Source organism: Gobius niger (genome assembly GCF_951799975.1).
Source record: "Gobius niger genome assembly, chromosome: 1".
Taxonomy (NCBI): Eukaryota; Metazoa; Chordata; class Actinopteri; order Gobiiformes; family Gobiidae; genus Gobius; species Gobius niger.
In genome coordinates this window covers 39,186,131-39,205,591 of record NC_136852.1, presented here as the reverse complement: position 1 = coordinate 39,205,591, position 19,461 = coordinate 39,186,131, and the positions used below count along the sequence as shown (strand labels likewise).

Here is a 19,461-nt window from a genome sequence, read left to right as displayed (position 1 = left end):
GAACCTCTCCTCATGTAGTACTCTGGCCTCTTGCCTGAGTCCCTCTGTGATGTACAGCTCAGTGTAGATGCTGTTCAGAAGAGTTCTGTCCCCTGATCCTTCAGTTCCCTCTGTCACACTCTCACATCTGCTGATCAGGCTCAGCTTATGACCTTCCCCTGGACACAGAGGATGCAGACACCAGGTAAGATCTGTTAATGTGTTTGAAATGTCATACACTGCACTGACTGACCTTATGCAGTGACTTGGACCCACTTACCAGATCTTTTGACTAAGTCCCGACTCTGAGGCCTGTCGTATGGCATTGACTCTGTTTCTCTGTGGACACAAACACAGATGCATCGAATGATTCTTTGAATATTACATTTGCTTAAACAAGTCACTTCCATCCTCTATCTATATCTATGTCTATATATCTATATATATATTATATTAAAAGCCACTAGCTTTTCATATATTGAACACATACTGATACATTTACAGGTACGCAGACCGCCTCGGTGTTACCGGTGTCGGAGCCGCTCAGAGACTGGCAGAGCTGGGTCTGTGTTGAATTGCGCAGCTCGAGACTGACTTTTGATGACTTTAGCGCTGTCGATTGGTCCCTCCACAATATTTCAGCGTTGAGAGACTTAATCATTATTTTACACCTGAAGCCATGTTACAGCACGGAAGGGCATCCTACAGCCCAGCCTTCGCTGTGCAGCTGATGCGGTCAGATCTGAACATTACAGATCTGAACACTTTCATTAGGAATAATAATAAGCCACATTCATTATGTATATATTTTTTTAACGGCTGGTAATTAGTGATGGCCAAAAAACGTGACGCTCCGGATCTTGTATCGCTCTACCTGAAGCAGATTGTTTCTAAACACTGCGTCAGAGCTTCTTTCAGTAACATCTGGTCACGTGTATAAAGCGGGTCATCGGCTCAGAGCGTCTCACTGTGCTGCCTTAGGCGGTGAGGGACTAAACAACGGATGTTTTGTCGTTTTCTCGTTTTAATAGTATCAATGCCTCTACAAATGTGTTACGGCCTTGGCGCAGCAGTTAGCGCTCGTGCTCCACAGCTAGAAGGTCCCGGGTTCGATTTCCCACCTGGACAGGGCCTTTCTGTGTGGAGTGTGCGTGTTCTCCCCGTGTCTGCATAGGTTTCCTCTGGGTACTCTGGTTTCCCCTACCACTAAAACATGTACAATAGGTTCGCCTCTGGGGCCCAAATTCAAAATCTCAGAAAATTTGAATAGTGTGAAAAGGGATATTGTAAGTGAAATTTTATCATGCAAGTTGGATGTTTGTAGTCCTTGGATGTGCAAATTTTGACGAACTGCTGCAGCTAAAGGTTCGATGAAGATTGAGAACAAGATGGGGGAGAGTGGACAGCCCTGCCTAACCCCCCCTGTGTAAAGTGAATGATTGAGAAGATAGACCGTTTTTAACGTTAATGCACATAGTCAATTGTGGAGTAAAAACAAGCTGCACAGTCTTCTTTCCTTTTCTTTCATTCCATTTTTTCTTCTCTTTATTGAAGAGGAAGGGGGGGGAGGAGGGTATGGGTGGTGAGAGGAGCTTAGAGTGAGCTTGCTCTGTCAAAGTCCAGTTAGAAGTCAAATGTCTCTTCTTATCTGTGCATATTCTGTCTGTGTCAAGGCTAAGTGATATTTTGTCAGTGAATGGCAGTGGGGTCGACTGAAGTGTGGCCCTGGGCCGGAGGCTGTGCAAACTGGAACACTTGAGTTTTTAGCTTTAAAGGGGGGGTATTATGCAAAATCGACTTTTTCAAGCTTTACATCATGGTATTCTGTCACTCCCTCATTAAAAACATGCCTGAAGTGTTGCCTTGGCACATTCACGTATTTTTGAGTAATCTGTAAAAACTCTGATGGCGGCCATTTTAGGGATAGCTTTGCCTGAGTCCTCCTAGGAACGCCCCCACCTCCTGGAGACGCCTCCGAGCTTTCGTCACCAGCCGAGTAACCAACCACTGCTCCTCAGCAGAACCCCCTCCCCACTGATGCCACAGACAGCGTGTGGAGGGGGCGTGTCGGAAAGGCTCAGAGGTTCTTAAAGAGACAGAGGCCTATTTCAAGACATTCACTACAGCCATTTTGAGAGAGCAATTTTATACAAGGCAGTTATTCTAATTTACTGCATTTACAGACCAACAGAAGGTTTGGTCATCATTGTAGTGTGATATAGACTGGTGCTATGTAACTGAAAAAAGCATAATACCCCCTCTTTAAGCTGCATTATGTTACTTTTACCTTGAGTCTGAAGGATCGGGTTGAAGACTGAAGTTCATATCTTTGTCTTTACTCTTCATGGACAGGTTGGACATGGAGGCTGATGACCAGCTTCTGTTGGCAAATTATTATGTTTTTTTTCACCCTGATTAAACAAATGCCAGATTACAGTCCAGATTTAAAGAGTAAACTCAGTGTTGGAGCGAACTGAATATTTCCACCCTACTCTACTCAATGCATTTGAAGTGTTTCCATCAGCCCACTTTATTCTTAACTGCCACGTTTTTTAGTACCTGCTTGGCCCTGGAACAGCCCACTGCAAAGCCATATCCACTTGGGGAGGGCCGAGATACAAATTCCACGAGACAAGGCACGAGATTGGGTTCATGAGATAGAGACGAGATTTTGACATATTTTATAATAATCAAAAAGATGAAACATTTCCTTTTACTGAACAAAATTTAAATTAATCATTTTATTCTTTAAAGTGCAAAACAATGAAACCTGGATCTAACTAAATATCCCTTTAAGTACCTTTAAGCCATCCACTGTATTGGATGAAAAAAATCTGCACTTTTAACTTACTCAAGGCTAAAAAAATCTTGTGGCTTTTTCATCTTGCGAGACCTTGTGGCAGGAGATCTTGGTCCATCCCTAATATCCACGGATACGCCCTAGTAACCATGGATACAGTACCAGATTCTACAGAGTAAACAAAATGCAACCAAAGGAAGTAGAAGAGATTTGGCTCCCCTGATGCGAGAACTTTTCTGATTTTCAGATAAATAAACCAGAGTGGTATTAATGAGAACTATTGCACTAAAGCTCCAAAAGCCTGTGCCTGTGAGTCGCGGGCCAAACACGGCGATGTCAAGCGCGAAAAACACATATAACTGCAAATTATAAAGTTACTTTATTTTATTTACTTTTTATTTTTTCGATAGCCTACATTTGCATTTGATTCTATGCAAATAACATGCTATTTTAAAACAAATGGTAACTACGGCAAAAGCCTAATTTTAGTAAAACAAAATCAACAATTGTAGCAATTTAGTGCCAAAAAAAAACAAACACCTGTATCTACAGCACCTACAGTAACTTTACCTCATTCATTAACGCAAAGAAAATGCCACATTAGATTATTTTGAAAGTGTCAGTTCAGCATAAATTCTTTTATAAATCATTTTTTAACATATACTGTTGTTGGCGTCAACAACCTTTGCAATAAAAGTTGGAAAACTGGGAAAGTTGATGCTACAGCGCTCTGTGATTGATAAACACCAAGACACCAACAGTGTTTCCTTAAAGGGACTATAAGGAGTTTAAAAATGTTAAAATTAAGTATTTTCCTCCCCCTACATGTTCCAGCCATGTCCTAATGTGTAGAATGAGCTCAGACCTGTTCACCAAAACTGCCTCTAAAATCCTGTACGGTCACTCAAAAATGTGTCACTTCGGCCCGAATTGCCGTCATGCACGAGCTTAATATAGAAGCTGCAGTTACACATATGGCCTGAGGTGGCAGTAGTGAGTATAAAATGGCGAACTTGCTTCCAGCCCCTTTAACTTTTGCGACAGCAGTGAAACAGCACCAATTTGACGCTGGTGGTCAAAAAGTGTACTGCATCCATATTTACCATTGAGAATGAATGGAAGAGAGTTAGTATTAACCAAACAGCACAAAAGTAGGTCACTCTCTGGTGGGCCAACAGAATTGTTTCGGCGGGCCAAATTTGGCCCGCGGGTCCCACTTTGGGCACCCCTGACTTACATAGTTAAAACCTGCCTCCACCGAGTTTAGAGTGAATTAATAATGGTCTGCTGTACCTTTGAGAAGCTTGTCAAACTTGTGTAACGCAATACAGTTTCAATCTGATACTTGTCCCAGTTCTGTCTCGTTTTAGTTTTTGGTTTGTATTTCTTACCTCGAGTCTGGAGGGAGAAGTTCAAGTCTGAAGTTCATATCTTTGTCTTTGCTCATAGTGGACCGATTGGATACTGGCACTGCAGATCTGCTTCTGTGGAGAAACTAAACCTTGATGAAATGTGACAAAATCTTGACAGAAACGCAACAAAAAGCCACAAAAAACGCAATAAAAAATCTACAAAAACACACCAAATAAAGCTATATAATCCAAAACTTGACAGGTCTGGGTTAAGGCCGGGGGTAAGAGGTTAAATGGAAAACGTGCCCTGTGGAGGTCGCAATCACAACAAGTGCTTCTTCCATTGAGGAGCGCGACTAAAAAAGGCCTTCAGAAATGTTACGTTCAACACTGTTCAAAAGCTAGTGTTTGGGACTCCAGCGGTCTGACAGAATGAGTTGCCAAAAATGAGCTGCATCTCTCATACAGCTTGCATTGTGCAATAAAATTATTACAGCATTATAATGGCCTACTCAATAAGATATTTTTTTCAAGATTTCTCCTTATATTCTCCTTAAAACAATATTATCAGTCTTTCTTGTTCCATAAATTAACCCCACCGCACCTCTATCTACGCAGCACTTACATCTTCTGTCTCGTTTTAGTTTTTGGTTTGTATTTCTTACCTCGAGTCTGGAGGGGGAGGTTCAAGTCTGAAGTTCATATCTTTGTCTTTGCTCATAGTGGACCGATTGGATACTGGCACTGCAGATCTGCTTCTGTGGAGAAGATACATCATAGTGAGATTTCTTCCCCCACCTTAAAGGCACTATACCTGATCGTATTTATTGAAATGGAACAGAATTTGTTCGGTCGTCCTTTAGTGTGTTGTAAACATGTGTGGGAAAAACACTGTGTATCTAATAATCAAACATTTATATCCATGTCATGAACTTGGGGGCCGTTTTTCTTGCATTTTTCTGAAAGTGACCCTGCAAGTTGTGAAATGTGCCGATAAACTTGTCCCTGTGACAAATTTGGATGCTACAGATAAAAAAGTTTTAAAAAAGTTAAGAATGACTTTGGACCACCAATAATATTTATTATAATATGAATTCATTAGCTTCCTCTTACATTGTTAAAGGGGGGGTATTATGCAAAATCGACTTTTTCAAGCTTTACATCATGTTATTAAGTCATTCCCTCATTAAAAACATGCCTGAAGTGTTGCCTGGGCACATTCACGTATTTTCGAGTAATCTGTAGAAACTCTGATGGCGGCCATTTTAGGGATAAAACGCCTGATTCCTTCAGGAAACGCCCTCGACCTCCAGGATACGCCTCCGACCTTTCGTCACCAGCCGAGTAACCAACCACTGCTCCTCAGCAGAACCCCCTCCCCGCAGTGTCTAGCCCTAAGATGTAAACAGAGTCATCATGGAGGATTAGCTTCATGTGTTGTGAACCGGAGCCACAGCAGACTTTTACAAAGACACACATCAGTGTTTCTGTTACCTAAACACCCAGGATTAAAACCGGTGACAAGAACACTTATTTCAGTGTCTGGTTCTGCGCTGGGCCTTGATGATGCACAGAGCCTCCGGAGAAAGCTAATGCTAAGCTAAACCTCGAGTCATCACGTGAAAACGAGAAATATGCACACATAAAGTCAATAAAACCACCACACACATAAAGAACCGTTTAACAATGATCACACACGGAGACTGGCTTGTTGATTTGGAAGTGTATTGCTCACATTTCATCTACAATGGGTCATAGCCGAGTGGTTTTCTCCCGGAGCTAACAAGCTAGCCGCGACAAGCTAACGGGAAAATTCACTGAATACAAGCAGCATATTATGCATTGAAAACGTCACTAAAACAGGCAACTGCTTGAAGCAGCCTTTATGATGATCACACACTGAGCCGGGCTTGTTGATTTCGTAGTTCATTGCTCACATTTCATCTACAGTGAGTCGTAGCCGAGTGGTTTCTCCCGGAGCTAAGGCACTATTAGCCGCGACAAGCTAACAACCTTCACCTTCACAACATTCATTGAAAACAGGCAGCATATTATGCACAAATAACGTCAATAAAGCAGCAACTACTCGAAGCAGCCTTTACGATGATCACACAATGAGCCTGGCTTTACACATGTGTGGTTTATTACAGACTTTTCATCAACAATGAGCTGTAGTCGATTATAACAAGCTAACGGGTAACCTCGAAAAACCATTGTCCACCTGCACAGATAATGTCCGTCTTTTGAATCGTATGGGCTCCTGCAGATCCTGGTGTCGTCCATGGGGGTATAGTTAGAGATCCATAGGGCAGATGCAAAGAGATAGCCTCCAAACAGCAGTTATTTTTCAGGCAAGAGCCCCTTCCAAGCGTCCGGTGTGGAAGGTTCGTCTCCAAATAATATCCTGTGTGGCCATTGTTCACAAAGTGATAAACAGTAGCTCCTTTCCAACAATAAAAATTAAAATGCACCGATCGTAGTTTCAATACTGTGGAGAAAACGAGCGCAGTGTTGTTGTGATGCCACAGACAGCGTGTGGAGGGGGCGTGTCGGAAAGGGTCAGAGGTTCTTAAAGAGACAGAGGCCTATTTCAAGTCATTTGCTACCACCATTTTGAAAGAGCAATTTTATACAAGGCAGTTCTTCTAATTTACTGCATTGACAGACCAACAGAAGGTTTCGTCATCATTGTAGTGTGCTATAGACTGGTGCTATGTGGCTGAAAAGAGCATAATACCCCCTCTTTAAATGCAACATGTTACATTGTATCTGTAACTGGTTTTGTCCTGCATTTGTGTTTACTCAGGCCTTGTCTCTTGGGTGGACTCTTGATTGCTTTTCCCTACCATTACAAGATACAACAATGGATTTGTTTGAACGTTTTCATGTTATTTTTGGCTTTTAGATAGTCTTCAAGAGCCTTAAGTTTGAATTGAGGGAACTGTTTTGGTTTGTAGTGCTTGTTCAGAAGAACTGATCTGTCTAGGCCCCAACTGTTAATGAGCTTTGCTAAGTTTGGGCTGTGGCTGCATTTATCTTCTCCGTTCCCTCTCCTCTCCTGCCCAGTTTTAGACTTGACTTTATCTATATGAAAACCAAAGTAACGCTTTTGTCTTTTACCTTGAGTCTTGAGGAATGGGTTCATGACTGAAGTTCATATCTTTGTCTTTGCTCTTCATGGACAGATTGGACACCGAGGCTGTAGATCTGCTTCTGCGGAGAAACAAACAGAAGATTTAAGTTTCGTTTATTTGAGCAGCTTACATGTTTGTAATTCACACATTAGACAATCATAGGTGCTCAAAAGAAGTAAGCTGAAGCAAGAAGCTTATGAGCGCCTACCCCATATTCACCATAATAAATATTTGCATTTCACAGTAATACATGTGAGGACTGTATCCACAACAAATAAGAATTTAGCAACAAAAAAAAGTCTATTCCTTATAGACAAGTGTCCTCAAAAGGCATTTATGACTGGACCGCATTTACTTAGTTGCATACATTTCCTGTAGGGAGGAATTATTTACATTAATAACAGCATCTTAAGTAAGTAACGTCATAATAGTCATCGTTGCAAACATTCACAAGTATGCGAGTAACTGTGATCAGTATGGCTCAAGTATCAAGTATGGCTCACTCAAAGTTACGCTTGCTCAAAGCTTAATGTTTTCGTGCATATAAACTCAAAATCTGACACCCTGAACACAAACAAAAAGTTCATTATATTTGACAGAATTATCAATGTTAGCAAAAAAAATTACTTATTTGTGGTCCATAAGAAAAAGTCCATCCATCCATCCATGGGCTAAGGGCTAAGGGCTGTCCGTTCCCTGTATGACGCAGCAGGAGCTTGGTTCGCATTGCCGGTGTAACGTCGAGATGCACTTTGTCAAGCTGCACTGACAGTATCAACACGCATGTGCACATGTCTGTGTCTCTCATTAAAAACGAGTTAACAGCTGGTAAACTTTGTCTTGCATAATATTACGTAACTAAAGAGCAGTCGACTCTTTCCTCAGCAACTTTTATGACATTTAATCGGTCATGCTTTCTGATTATTGACAAATCTTCCTACTTTTTACGTTTTTAAAGCCTATATTTTCAACAGACAGATATTTTAAGGAAAATTGTTTTAGCAGCTACGTCATTTACTAATTACATGTAGAATGGGGGCGGCACGGTAGCGCAGCGGTTAGTGCTCTCGCTTCACAGCTAGAAGGTCCGGGTTCGATTCCCACCAGGGACGGGGCCTTTCTGTGTGGAGTTTGCATGTTCTCCCCGTGTCTGCGTAGGTTTCCTCCGGGCACTCCGGTTTCCCCTACCACTAAAAACATGTACAATAGGCCAGGATGAATGATGTGTGAGTGAATGTATGGTGGTGGTCAGAGGGTCTGTTGGCGCAGACGTGTGTAGTCGCGAAAGCGCCTCTGACAGTCTCCCCCAGGGGAAACTGAAGCTACAAACGTAGCTTTCCACCATCGAGTATGGAGTGAATGTACAATTGTCTCATGTAAAGCGCTTTGTGACTATATGTCTGTGAAAGGCGCTATATAAATAAAGATCTTCTTCTTCTAGAATAGACTGCCTAATTCGACAGTAAAATTTATGAAATCATGTTATCTGCTGAAAAAGCGGAACTCGATGGCTGAATGTAAAATGACTCGATAGTTCTGCACATGCGCAGCAACGAGAAGTAGTGCAACTCGACAAGCCGTCTGTTTCGATTGTACACCGGCAGTAAGTCAGACCTGTTCCCGGTGCGTGTTGGTCTCCGCAGGGCTGCCCTTTGTCACCGGTTCTGTTCATTACCTTTATGGACAGAATTTCTAGGCGCAGCCAGGGGCCGGAGGGTGTCCGGTTTTTGGAGCCTCAGGATCTCATCTCTGCTGTTTGCGGATGATGTTGTTCTGTTGGCTTCAACAAATCAGGACCTTCAGCTGCTCTGGGGCGGTTTGCAGCCGGGATGAGGATCAGCACCTCCAAATCCGAGGCCATGGTTCTCCACCGGAAAAAAGGTGGCTTCCCTTCTTCGGGTCGGTGGGGAGTCCTTGCCTCAAGTGGAGGAGTTCAAGTATCTCGGGGTCTTGTTTACGTCTTGTCCCCGAATAAAGCGGAAGAAAATGGATGGATGGATGGACAACACTGATGTTGATAATTATCATTGGTTGTTTTTTTTAATGTTTTTTATGGTTTATTGTTGTAATGCCGTAATACCGTAATTACAAGACTATAAACCGCTACTTTTTATACAACGATGTGCCTAATTAATAGATTTTTATGGTCTAACTGAATGTTTTGTCTCGTGATATCAATAACAACGCACCCCCCATTACCTTGTGTCCGGAGGAGCAGGTTCCAGGCTGAAGTTCATATCTTTGTCTTTACTCATTGTGGACAGACCGGAAACCGAGGCTGCAGTGTCATGTCTGAATAGGGAAGAAATATGTTTCTGTGCCTCTTGGCCCCCCACCAGAACCGAGCACATTTTCTCCAGTTTGGCAAAACCGAAAAAGCTTCTTGAAAAAAGCTTCAAAATGGCAACGAAAACAAGTCGTAAACGAGAATAAAAACAAAACACAGCACCAAAAGTAACAAAAAAGCAATTATAAAAAAAATGCGGTGAAAAGGCGTCAAAAAACGACTAAAAAGTGACGACATGTTGAGAGTTGAGATTAGTTTTATAGGTCTTAGCTTTCAAATGAGGCGTTACCCGGGCCTATAGGCTGTAAGCTCCAGTCAGGAAGCTTTTAGATTTGGGTGAAGCCGAACTGGTGAAAATGTGCTCAGTTAGAGGTTTAAATGTTCGATTAACCTCTTAACTCCCGCCTGAACCAAGAGGATCTTTTTCCTCACGTCATCAGATTTTTTTCCATCATTTTTTTGTTGGGTATTCAACTCATTTTTGGAACTTTTTTGTCACATTTTTGTAATTTTTTTATCACATTTTTGTAAAAAATTTTTGGTCACATTTTGTCATTTTTTGTCACATTTTCGTCATTTTTTCATCAATTTGTTATCAATTTTTTTTCATTTTTTTGTTACATTTTGGTCATTTTTTTGGTCATATTTTTGTAAAAAAAAAAAAAAGTCACATTTTGTCACATTTTGTCACATTTTTGTCATTATTTTGTCATTTTTTGTCAATTTCTTGTGACATTTTTGCCACTTTTCCATCAATTTTTCTACATTTTTTTCAATGTTTTCTCATTTTTTGTCACATTTTTTTCATTTTTTCATCAATTTATATCAATTTTTTTTTCATTTTCTTTTACATTTGTGTCTTTTTTTGTCACATTTTTGTCATTTTTTGTCACATTTTTTATCAATTTGTTTTCATTTTTTGTTACATTTTTGTCATATTTTTGTAAAAAAAAATTGTCACATTTTGTCACATTTTTGTCCTTTTTTGTCAAATTTTTTGTCATTTTTTCGTCATTTTTTGTCAGTTTCTTGTGACATTTTTGCCACTTTTTCATCAATTTTTCGTTACTTTTTTCCTAATTTTTTCTCACTTTTCGTCACATTTCCGTCGTTGTTTTCGTCTCAGTTTTGTCGCTATTTTCACAGCTTTTATCCAGAAGCTTTTGGACTGGGGGTAAAGCCAAACTGGAGAAAATGTGCTCAGTTCAGGTGGGAGTTAAGGGGTTAATATGAAGGAAATAACTGAGCTCACTTGGTCCCACTGAGGTCCGGATCGATGCTGCCCCCTTGAGGCTCTCCGTTGAGTAAGTCTCTGTTTCCATGGAAATGCATGTCTCTGTCTTGTGCCATGTCCTCGGTTGCTCAGCCTGAGGCGTGGGGTGGTGACTCATAGTAATGTTATCTGAGGGGAAAGGATGAATATACATTTCTGAGAGCATGCGCAGAGATATCACGCTGCTCTTTCCACATGGCACACCGTTGAATGGACTCTTTATGTATGTTCAAGTACGCATTTCTGCCCCTCACACTATCTTATGTTGTCATACTTCACTCATTGTACACACTGGATTTGATGAGCTCATAGTTCACTCTTGGGTGTAGTCTTTTGTTCGATAACTACATTCTATGAAACACCAGAACTTGCTCGATCCGTGGGTGTCAGCCACTATTCAGAAGATTACGTATTCCGTAGCCGCGGTCCGGATTACATTTTGAAGCAGTGCCATTCCTGCCTTCCATAAAATCACATGGTAAATCATAAAAAGCGGACAACAAAGGCACTCACCTCTGACGCTCTATGCTTCAGCCTTCCCCTGGATCATAACAAACCCCTCCCCCTTTGTGCCACGTCACGAGAGTTCACTCTTGTGGTTGGCTGATTTGGCTGCATGGCCCAAAGTCAGGCACCACGTTCTCCAAAAGCATTACATCAGCAAAGCTTTCTGGGAGTCCGTATTTGCGGTTGTTCTTGAACCACTTAACCGCCGACTTAACCAAGTGCATTTGCTCCGATTCAGCTTCACCCAAATCTGTTTTTTTAGCACTTTTCTGTTGCTCTTTTGTGGCCTTAATACAACATTGTCATTGTTTTTTGTCATTTTTTTTGGGTCACTCACTTTTGTCACTTTTTCATCAGTTTTCTGCTGCCTTTTCGTCACATTTTCGTCGCTATTTTGGTCCTTTTTTTAAGAAGCCTTTAGGTTTGGGTAGAGCCAATATAGGCCAGATGTTATAAACCCCTGCAATAGATCACAAAATATAAAATAAAATATACAAAAAAACGATTGTCTTGAGCAACCTCACCTGCAGTTTGAGCAGATATTGTACATACATTCTTTGCTCAAAAGTTTCCCGTTCAGTTGTGACCTCTTTGCTTTTAAAGGAACAGGCCGCCGTTTCTCCACACTGAGATATGTTCTTACCTGAGCTTAGACGAGTTGATGCGTACCTGTCTGGTCTTTGTGCCCGTGGGAAGAGCTTGGTCGCTTCCAACTTCACCCCCATTTGGAGCTATAGGAATATGCTGGGAGAGGCTAAATGCTAACAACATCTTTGGTCGTTTTGTGTGACTGAGCGTGTGCACAAAGACCAGACAGGTGCGCATCGACTCGTCTAAGCTCAGGTAAGAACATATCTCAGTATGGAAAAACGGTGGCCTGTTCCTTTGATGATTTGCAAATAATATGCACTAATCTTTGCAGTTGTGGCATTAAGATGTAGTATTCGTCCATTAAAAAGCATGACATTTTTGCTGCCTGTATAAACCCTGTCTTTATTGCCAAAACTGTGGTCTGGGATTTGGGGTTTGCGTCTTTCAGTCTCTTTGATAGGAAAAGATGAGACTTTATCGATCTCACACTGGAGAAATTCACTCTTTTTTCTTAAGAAACACTCAGGGGGTGCAAATAGTCTGGACAAATGTGCAATCAAAGAACAGGATAATGTGCAAACAAGTCACCTTTCCTTCCTTGATCAGACATGAATCCTCCTGACATTTAACACAATCTTACGCTTGTTTAGCCTGGAACAGTAGTACAACACTGCCCTCTAGTGTCCGACTTCCTCAGCACAGGATCCCACGCATGAGAAAGTCAAAAGCCTCCCTTGTCCTGTGGCGTCTTTCATGCACAAGTCAACTCATTAGTGAATATAGGTAAATAAGTAAAAAGAGATGAACTGTACTGTAATACATGTACAACATCATATATCAGTCATATATAAAAAAAAGTTTACGATCTGTACTTCGCTGCTTTTGAACATTATATTTTTGAACTGATAGAGAAAGATGCAGCCTCTGTCTAAATCTAAGGGGGGATTTTCTAAGAGTTAAATAAATGCTTTCAGTTTCACAAGATGTCGTTGTTTTTTTTTTATTATAAGTGATGTGCTTTCAGACGTTTTGAAGACGCAGTGACCAGTCTGTCTGATGCGCTTCAGTACGACCCCACCCTGGGTCCGGTCTACGAGACGAGATCCAAGGCCCATCGCAAACTGAGTCATGTGGACGCGGCCCGAGAGGACTTCATCCGAGCGCTCATCCTGCAGCCGAGCAACAGCGAGGTCACTAACACTGACAGAGAGGTCACTAACACTGACAGAGAGGTCACTAACACTGACAGAGAGGTCACTAACACTGACAGAGAGGTCACTAACACTGACAGAGAGGTCACTAACACTGACAGAGAGGTCACTAACACTTATAGAGAGGTCACTAACACTGACAGAGAGGTCACTAACACTGACAGAGAGGTCACTAACACTGACAGAGAGGTCACTAACACTGACAGAGAGGTCACTAACACTTATAGAGAGGTCACTAACACTGACAGAGAGGTCACTAACACTTATAGAGAGGTCACTAACACTAACAGAGAGGTCACTAACACTAACAGAGAGGTCACTAACACTTATAGAGAGGTCACTAACACTAACAGAGAGGTCACTAACACTGACAGAGAGGTCACTAACACTAACAGAGAGGTCACTAACACTGACAGAGAGGTCACTAACACTGACAGAGAGGTCACTAACACTAACAGAGAGGTCACTAACACTGACAGAGAGGTCACTAACACTGACAGAGAGGTCACTAACACTGACAGAAAGGTCACTAACACTAACAGAGAGGTCACTAACACTAACAGAGAGATCACTAACACTAACAGAGAGGTCACTAACACTAACAGAGAGGTCACTAACACTGACAGAGAGGTCACTAACACTAACAGAGAGGTCACTAACACTGACAGAGAGATCACTAACACTGACAGAGACGTCACTAACACTGACAGAAAGGTCGCTAACACTAACAGAGAGGTCACTAACACTAACAGAGAGATCACTAACACTAACAGAGAGATCACTAACACTAACAGAGAGGTCACTAACACTGACAGAGAGGTCACTAACACTAACAGAGAGGTCACTAACACTAACAGAGAGGTCACTAACACTAACAGAGAGGTCACTAACACTGACAGAGAGATCACTAACACTGACAGAGACGTCACTAACACTGACAGAGAGGTCACTAACACTGACAGAGAGGTCACTAACACTGACAGAGAGGTCACTAACACTAACAGAGAGGTCACTAACACTGACAGAGACGTCACTAACACTGACAGAGAGGTCACTAACACTGACAGAGAGGTCACTAACACTGACAGAGAGGTCACTAACACTAACAGAGAGGTCACTAACACTAACAGAGAGGTCACTAACACTAACAGAGACGTCACTAACACTGACAGAGAGGTCACTAACACTGACAGAGAGGTCACTAACACTAACAGAGAGGTCACTAACACTAACAGAGAGGTCACTAACACTAACAGAGAGGTCACTAACACTGACAGAGAGGTCACTAACACTAACAGAGAGGTCACTAACACTGACAGAGAGGTCACTAACACTGACAGAGAGGTCACTAACACTAACAGAGAGGTCACTAACACTAACAGAGAGGTCACTAACACTAACAGAGAGGTCACTAACACTAACAGAGAGGTCACTAACACTCACAGAGAGGTCACTAACACTTATAGAGAGGTCACTAACACTTATAGAGAGGTCACTAACACTGACAGAGAGGTCACTAACACTGACAGAGAGGTCACTAACACTGACAGAGAGGTCACTAACACTGACAGAGAGGTCACTAACACTGACAGAGAGGTCACTAACACTAACAGAGACGTCACTAACACTAACAGAGACGTCACTAACACTAACAGAGAGGTCACTAACACTAACAGAGAGGTCACTAACACTGACAGAGAGGTCACTAACACTAATAGAGAGGTCACTAACACTAACAGAGAGGTCACTAACACTAACAGAGAGGTCACTAACACTAACAGAGAGGTCACTAACACTGACAGAGAGGTCACTAACACTAACAGAGAGGTCACTAACACTAACAGAGAGGTCACTAACACTAACAGAGAGGTCACTAACACTGACAGAGAGGTCACTAACACTAACAGAGAGGTCACTAACACTAACAGAGAGGTCACTAACACTAACAGAGAGGTCACTAACACTAACAGAGAGGTCACTAACACTAACAGAGACGTCACTAACACTAACAGAGAGGTCACTAACACTAACAGAGAGGTCACTAACACTAACAGAGAGGTCACTGACACTAACAGAGAGGTCACTAACACTAACAGAGACGTCACTAACACTAACAGAGAGGTCACTAACACTCACAGAGAGGTCACTAACACTGACAGAGAGGTCACTAACACTAACAGAGAGGTCACTAACACTAACAGAGACGTCACTAACACTAACAGAGACGTCACTAACACTAACAGAGACGTCACTAACACTAACAGAGAGGTCACTAACACTAACAGAGAGGTCACTAACACTAACAGAGACGTCACTAACACTAACAGAGAGGTCACTAACACTAACAGAGAGGTCACTAACACTAACAGAGAGGTCACTAACACTGACAGAGGTCACTAACACTAACAGAGAGGTCACTAACACTAACAGAGAGGTCACTAACACTAACAGAGAGGTCACTAACACTGACAGAGAGGTCACTAACACTAACAGAGAGGTCACTAACACTAACAGAGAGGTCACTAACACTGACAGAGAGGTCACTAACACTAACAGAGAGGTCACTAACACTGACAGAGAGGTCACTAACACTAACAGAGAGGTCACTAACACTAACAGAGAGGTCACTAACACTAACAGAGAGGTCACTAACACTAACAGAGAGGTCACTAACACTAACAGAGAGGTCACTAACACTAACAGAGAGGTCACTAACACTGACAGAGAGGTCACTAACACTAACAGAGAGGTCACTAACACTGACAGAGAGGTCACTAACACTAACAGAGAGGTCACTAACACTGACAGAGAGGTCACTAACACTAACAGAGACGTCACTAACACTAACAGAGAGGTCACTAACACTGACAGAGAGGTCACTAACACTAACAGAGAGGTCACTAACACTAACAGAGACGTCACTAACACTAACAGAGAGGTCACTAACACTAACAGAGAGGTCACTAACACTAACAGAGAGGTCACTAACACTAACAGAGAGGTCACTAACACTAACAGAGACGTCACTAACACTAACAGAGACGTCACTAACACTAACAGAGACGTCACTAACACTAACAGAGAGGTCACTAACACTGACAGAGAGGTCACTAACACTAACAGAGAGGTCACTAACACTAACAGAGACGTCACTAACACTAACAGAGAGGTCACTAACACTAACAGAGACGTCACTAACACTAACAGAGAGGTCACTAACACTAACAGAGAGGTCACTAACACTAACAGAGAGGTCACTAACACTGACAGAGAGGTCACTAACACTGACAGAGAGGTCACTAACACTAACAGAGAGGTCACTAACACTAACAGAGACGACACTAACACTGACAGAGAGGTCACTAACACTGACAGAGAGGTCACTAACACTAACAGAGATGTCACTAACACTAACAGAGAGATCACTAACACTAACAGAGAGGTCACTAACACTGACAGAAAGGTCACTAACACTGACAGAGAGGTCACTAACACTAACAGAGAGGTCACTAACACTAACAGAGAGGTCACTAACACTAACAGAGAGGTCACTAACACTAACAGAGAGGTCACTAACACTAACAGAGAGGTCACTAACACTAACAGAGAGGTCACTAACACTAACAGAGAGGTCACTAACACTGACAGAGAAGTCACTAACACTAACAGAGAGGTCACTAACACTAACAGAGACGTCACTAACACTGACAGAGAGGTCACTAACACTAACAGAGAGGTCACTAACACTAACAGAGAGATCACTAACACTAACAGAGAGGTCACTAACACTAACAGAGAGATCACTAACACTAACAGAGAGGTCACTAACACTGACAGAAAGGTCACTAACACTGACAGAGAGGTCACTAACACTAACAGAGAGGTCACTAACACTAACAGAGAGGTCACTAACACTAACAGAGAGGTCACTAACACTAACAGAGAGGTCACTAACACTAACAGAGAGGTCACTAACACTAACAGAGAGGTCACTAACACTAACAGAGAGGTCACTAACACTGACAGAGAAGTCACTAACACTAACAGAGAGGTCACTAACACTAACAGAGACGTCACTAACACTGACAGAGAGGTCACTAACACTAACAGAGAGGTCACTAACAGAGAGATCACTAACACTAACAGAGAGGTCACTAACACTAACAGAGAGGTCACGAACACTAACAGAGAGGTCACTAACACTAACAGAGAGGTCACTAACACTAACAGAGAGGTCACTAACACTAACAGAGAGGTCACTAACACTAACAGAGACGTCACTAACACTGACAGAGAGGTCACTAACACTAACAGAGAGGTCACGAACACTAACAGAGAGATCACTAACACTAACAGAGAGGTCACTAACACTAACAGAGACGTCACTAACACTGACAGAGAGGTCATTAACACTAACAGAGAGGTCACTAACACTGACAGAGAGGTCATTAACACTAACAGAGAGGTCACTAACACTGACAGAGAGGTCACTAACACTAACAGAGAGGTCACGAACACTAACAGAGAGGTCACTAACACTAACAGAGAGGTCACTAACACTAACAGAGAGGTCACTAACACTGACAGAGAGGTCACTAACACTAACAGAGAGGTCACTAACACTGACAGAGAGGTCACTAACGTCACTAACACTAACAGAGAGGTCACGAACACTAACAGAGAGGTCACTAACACTGACAGAGAGGTCACTAACACTAACAGAGAGGTCACGAACACTAACAGAGAGGTCACTAACACTAACAGAGAGGTCACTAACACTAACAGAGAGGTCACTAACACTAACAGAGAGGTCACTAACACTGACAGAGAGGTCACTAACACTAACAGAGAGGTCACTAACACTAACAGAGACGTCACTAACACTAACAGAGAGGTCACTAACACTAACAGAGAGGACACTAACACTAACAGAGAGGTCACTAACACTAACAGAGAGGTCACTAACACTAACAGAGAGGTCACTAACACTAACAGAGAGGTCACTAACACTAACAGAGAGGTCACTAACACTAACAGAGAGGTCACTAACACTAACAGAGAGGTCACTAACACTAACAGAGAGGTCACTAACACTAACAGAGACGTCACTAACACTGACAGAGAGGTCACTAACACTGACAGAGAGGTCACTAACACTAACAGAGATGTCACTAACACTAACAGAGAGATCACTAACACTAACAGAGAGGTCACTAACACTGACAGAAAGGTCACTAACACTGACAGAGAGGTCACTAACACTAACAGAGAGGTCACTAACACTAACAGAGAGGTCACTAACACTAACAGAGAGGTCACTAACACTAACAGAGAGGTCACTAACACTAACAGAGAGGTCACTAACACTGACAGAGAGGTCACTAACACTAACAGAGAGGTCACTAACACTGACAGAGACGTCACTAACACTAACAGAGAGATCACTAACACTAACAGAGAGGTCACTAACACTAACAGAGAGGTCACTAACACTAACAGAGAGGTCACTAACACTGACAGAGAGGTCACTAACACTAACAGAGAGGTCACTAACACTAACAGAGACGTCACTAACACTGACAGAGAGGTCACTAACACTGACAGAGAGGTCACTAACACTAACAGAGATGTCACTAACACTGACAGAGAGGTCACTAACACTAACAGAGAGGTCACTAACACTGACAGAGAAGTCACTAACACTAACAGAGGGGTCACTAACACTAACAGAGACGTCACTAACACTGACAGAGAGGTCACTAACACTAACAGAGAGGTCACTAACACTAACAGAGAGGTCACTAACACTAACAGAGAGATCACTAACACTAACAGAGAGGTCACTAACACTGACAGAGAGGTCACTAACACTGACAGAAAGGTCACTAACACTGACAGAGAGGTCACTAACACTAACAGAGAGGTCACTAACACTAACAGAGAGGTCACTAACACTAACAGAGAGGTCACTAACACTAACAGAGAGGTCACTAACACTAACAGAGAGGTCACGAACACTAACAGAGAGGTCACTAACACTAACAGAGAGGTCACTAACACTAACAGAGAGGTCACGAACACTAACAGAGAGGTCACTAACACTAACAGAGACGTCACTAACACTGACAGAGAGGTCATTAACACTAACAGAGAGGTCACTAACACTGACAGAGAGGTCATTAACACTAACAGAGAGGTCACTAACACTGACAGAGAGGTCACTAACACTAACAGAGAGGTCACGAACACTAACAGAGAGGTCACTAACACTAACAGAGAGGTCACTAACACTGACAGAGAGGTCACTAACACTAACAGAGAGGTCAC

The 19,461-nt window shown here is 42.3% G+C and overlaps 2 protein-coding genes across 6 annotated transcripts in view; one reads left to right on the top strand and one right to left on the bottom strand.

Moving 5' to 3' along the window:
• The window catches only part of LOC306970960 (NACHT, LRR and PYD domains-containing protein 3-like), a 41,404-nt gene extending 29,983 nt beyond the window's left edge, over positions 1–11,421 (bottom strand). The window contains exons 1-7 of one of the 4 annotated variants that reach the window (XM_079567058.1): positions 11,339–11,421; positions 10,805–10,954; positions 9,465–9,557; positions 7,252–7,344; positions 4,797–4,889; positions 2,267–2,359; positions 260–318 (exon numbers count right to left, since the gene is read on the bottom strand). In XM_079567058.1, the coding sequence (XP_079423184.1) occupies positions 260–318; positions 2,267–2,359; positions 4,797–4,889; positions 7,252–7,344; positions 9,465–9,557; positions 10,805–10,902 (529 nt within the window). In that variant the 5' untranslated portion in view covers positions 10,903–10,954; positions 11,339–11,421. Of the gene's footprint in view, positions 1–259; positions 319–2,266; positions 2,360–4,170; positions 4,260–4,796; positions 4,890–7,251; positions 7,345–9,464; positions 9,558–10,804; positions 10,955–11,338 lie in introns of those variants that run through there. The other 3 variants (XM_079567059.1, XM_079567060.1, XM_079567062.1) reach the window with 3 other exon arrangements.
• The window catches only part of LOC306971638 (tetratricopeptide repeat protein 16-like), a 76,097-nt gene that overhangs the window by 45,809 nt on the left and 10,827 nt on the right, over positions 1–19,461 (top strand). For both annotated transcript variants that reach the window (XM_079567976.1, XM_079567975.1), the window contains exon 10: positions 12,948–13,113. In XM_079567976.1, the coding sequence (XP_079424102.1) occupies positions 12,948–13,113 (166 nt within the window). The remainder of the gene's footprint in view (positions 1–12,947; positions 13,114–19,461) is intronic.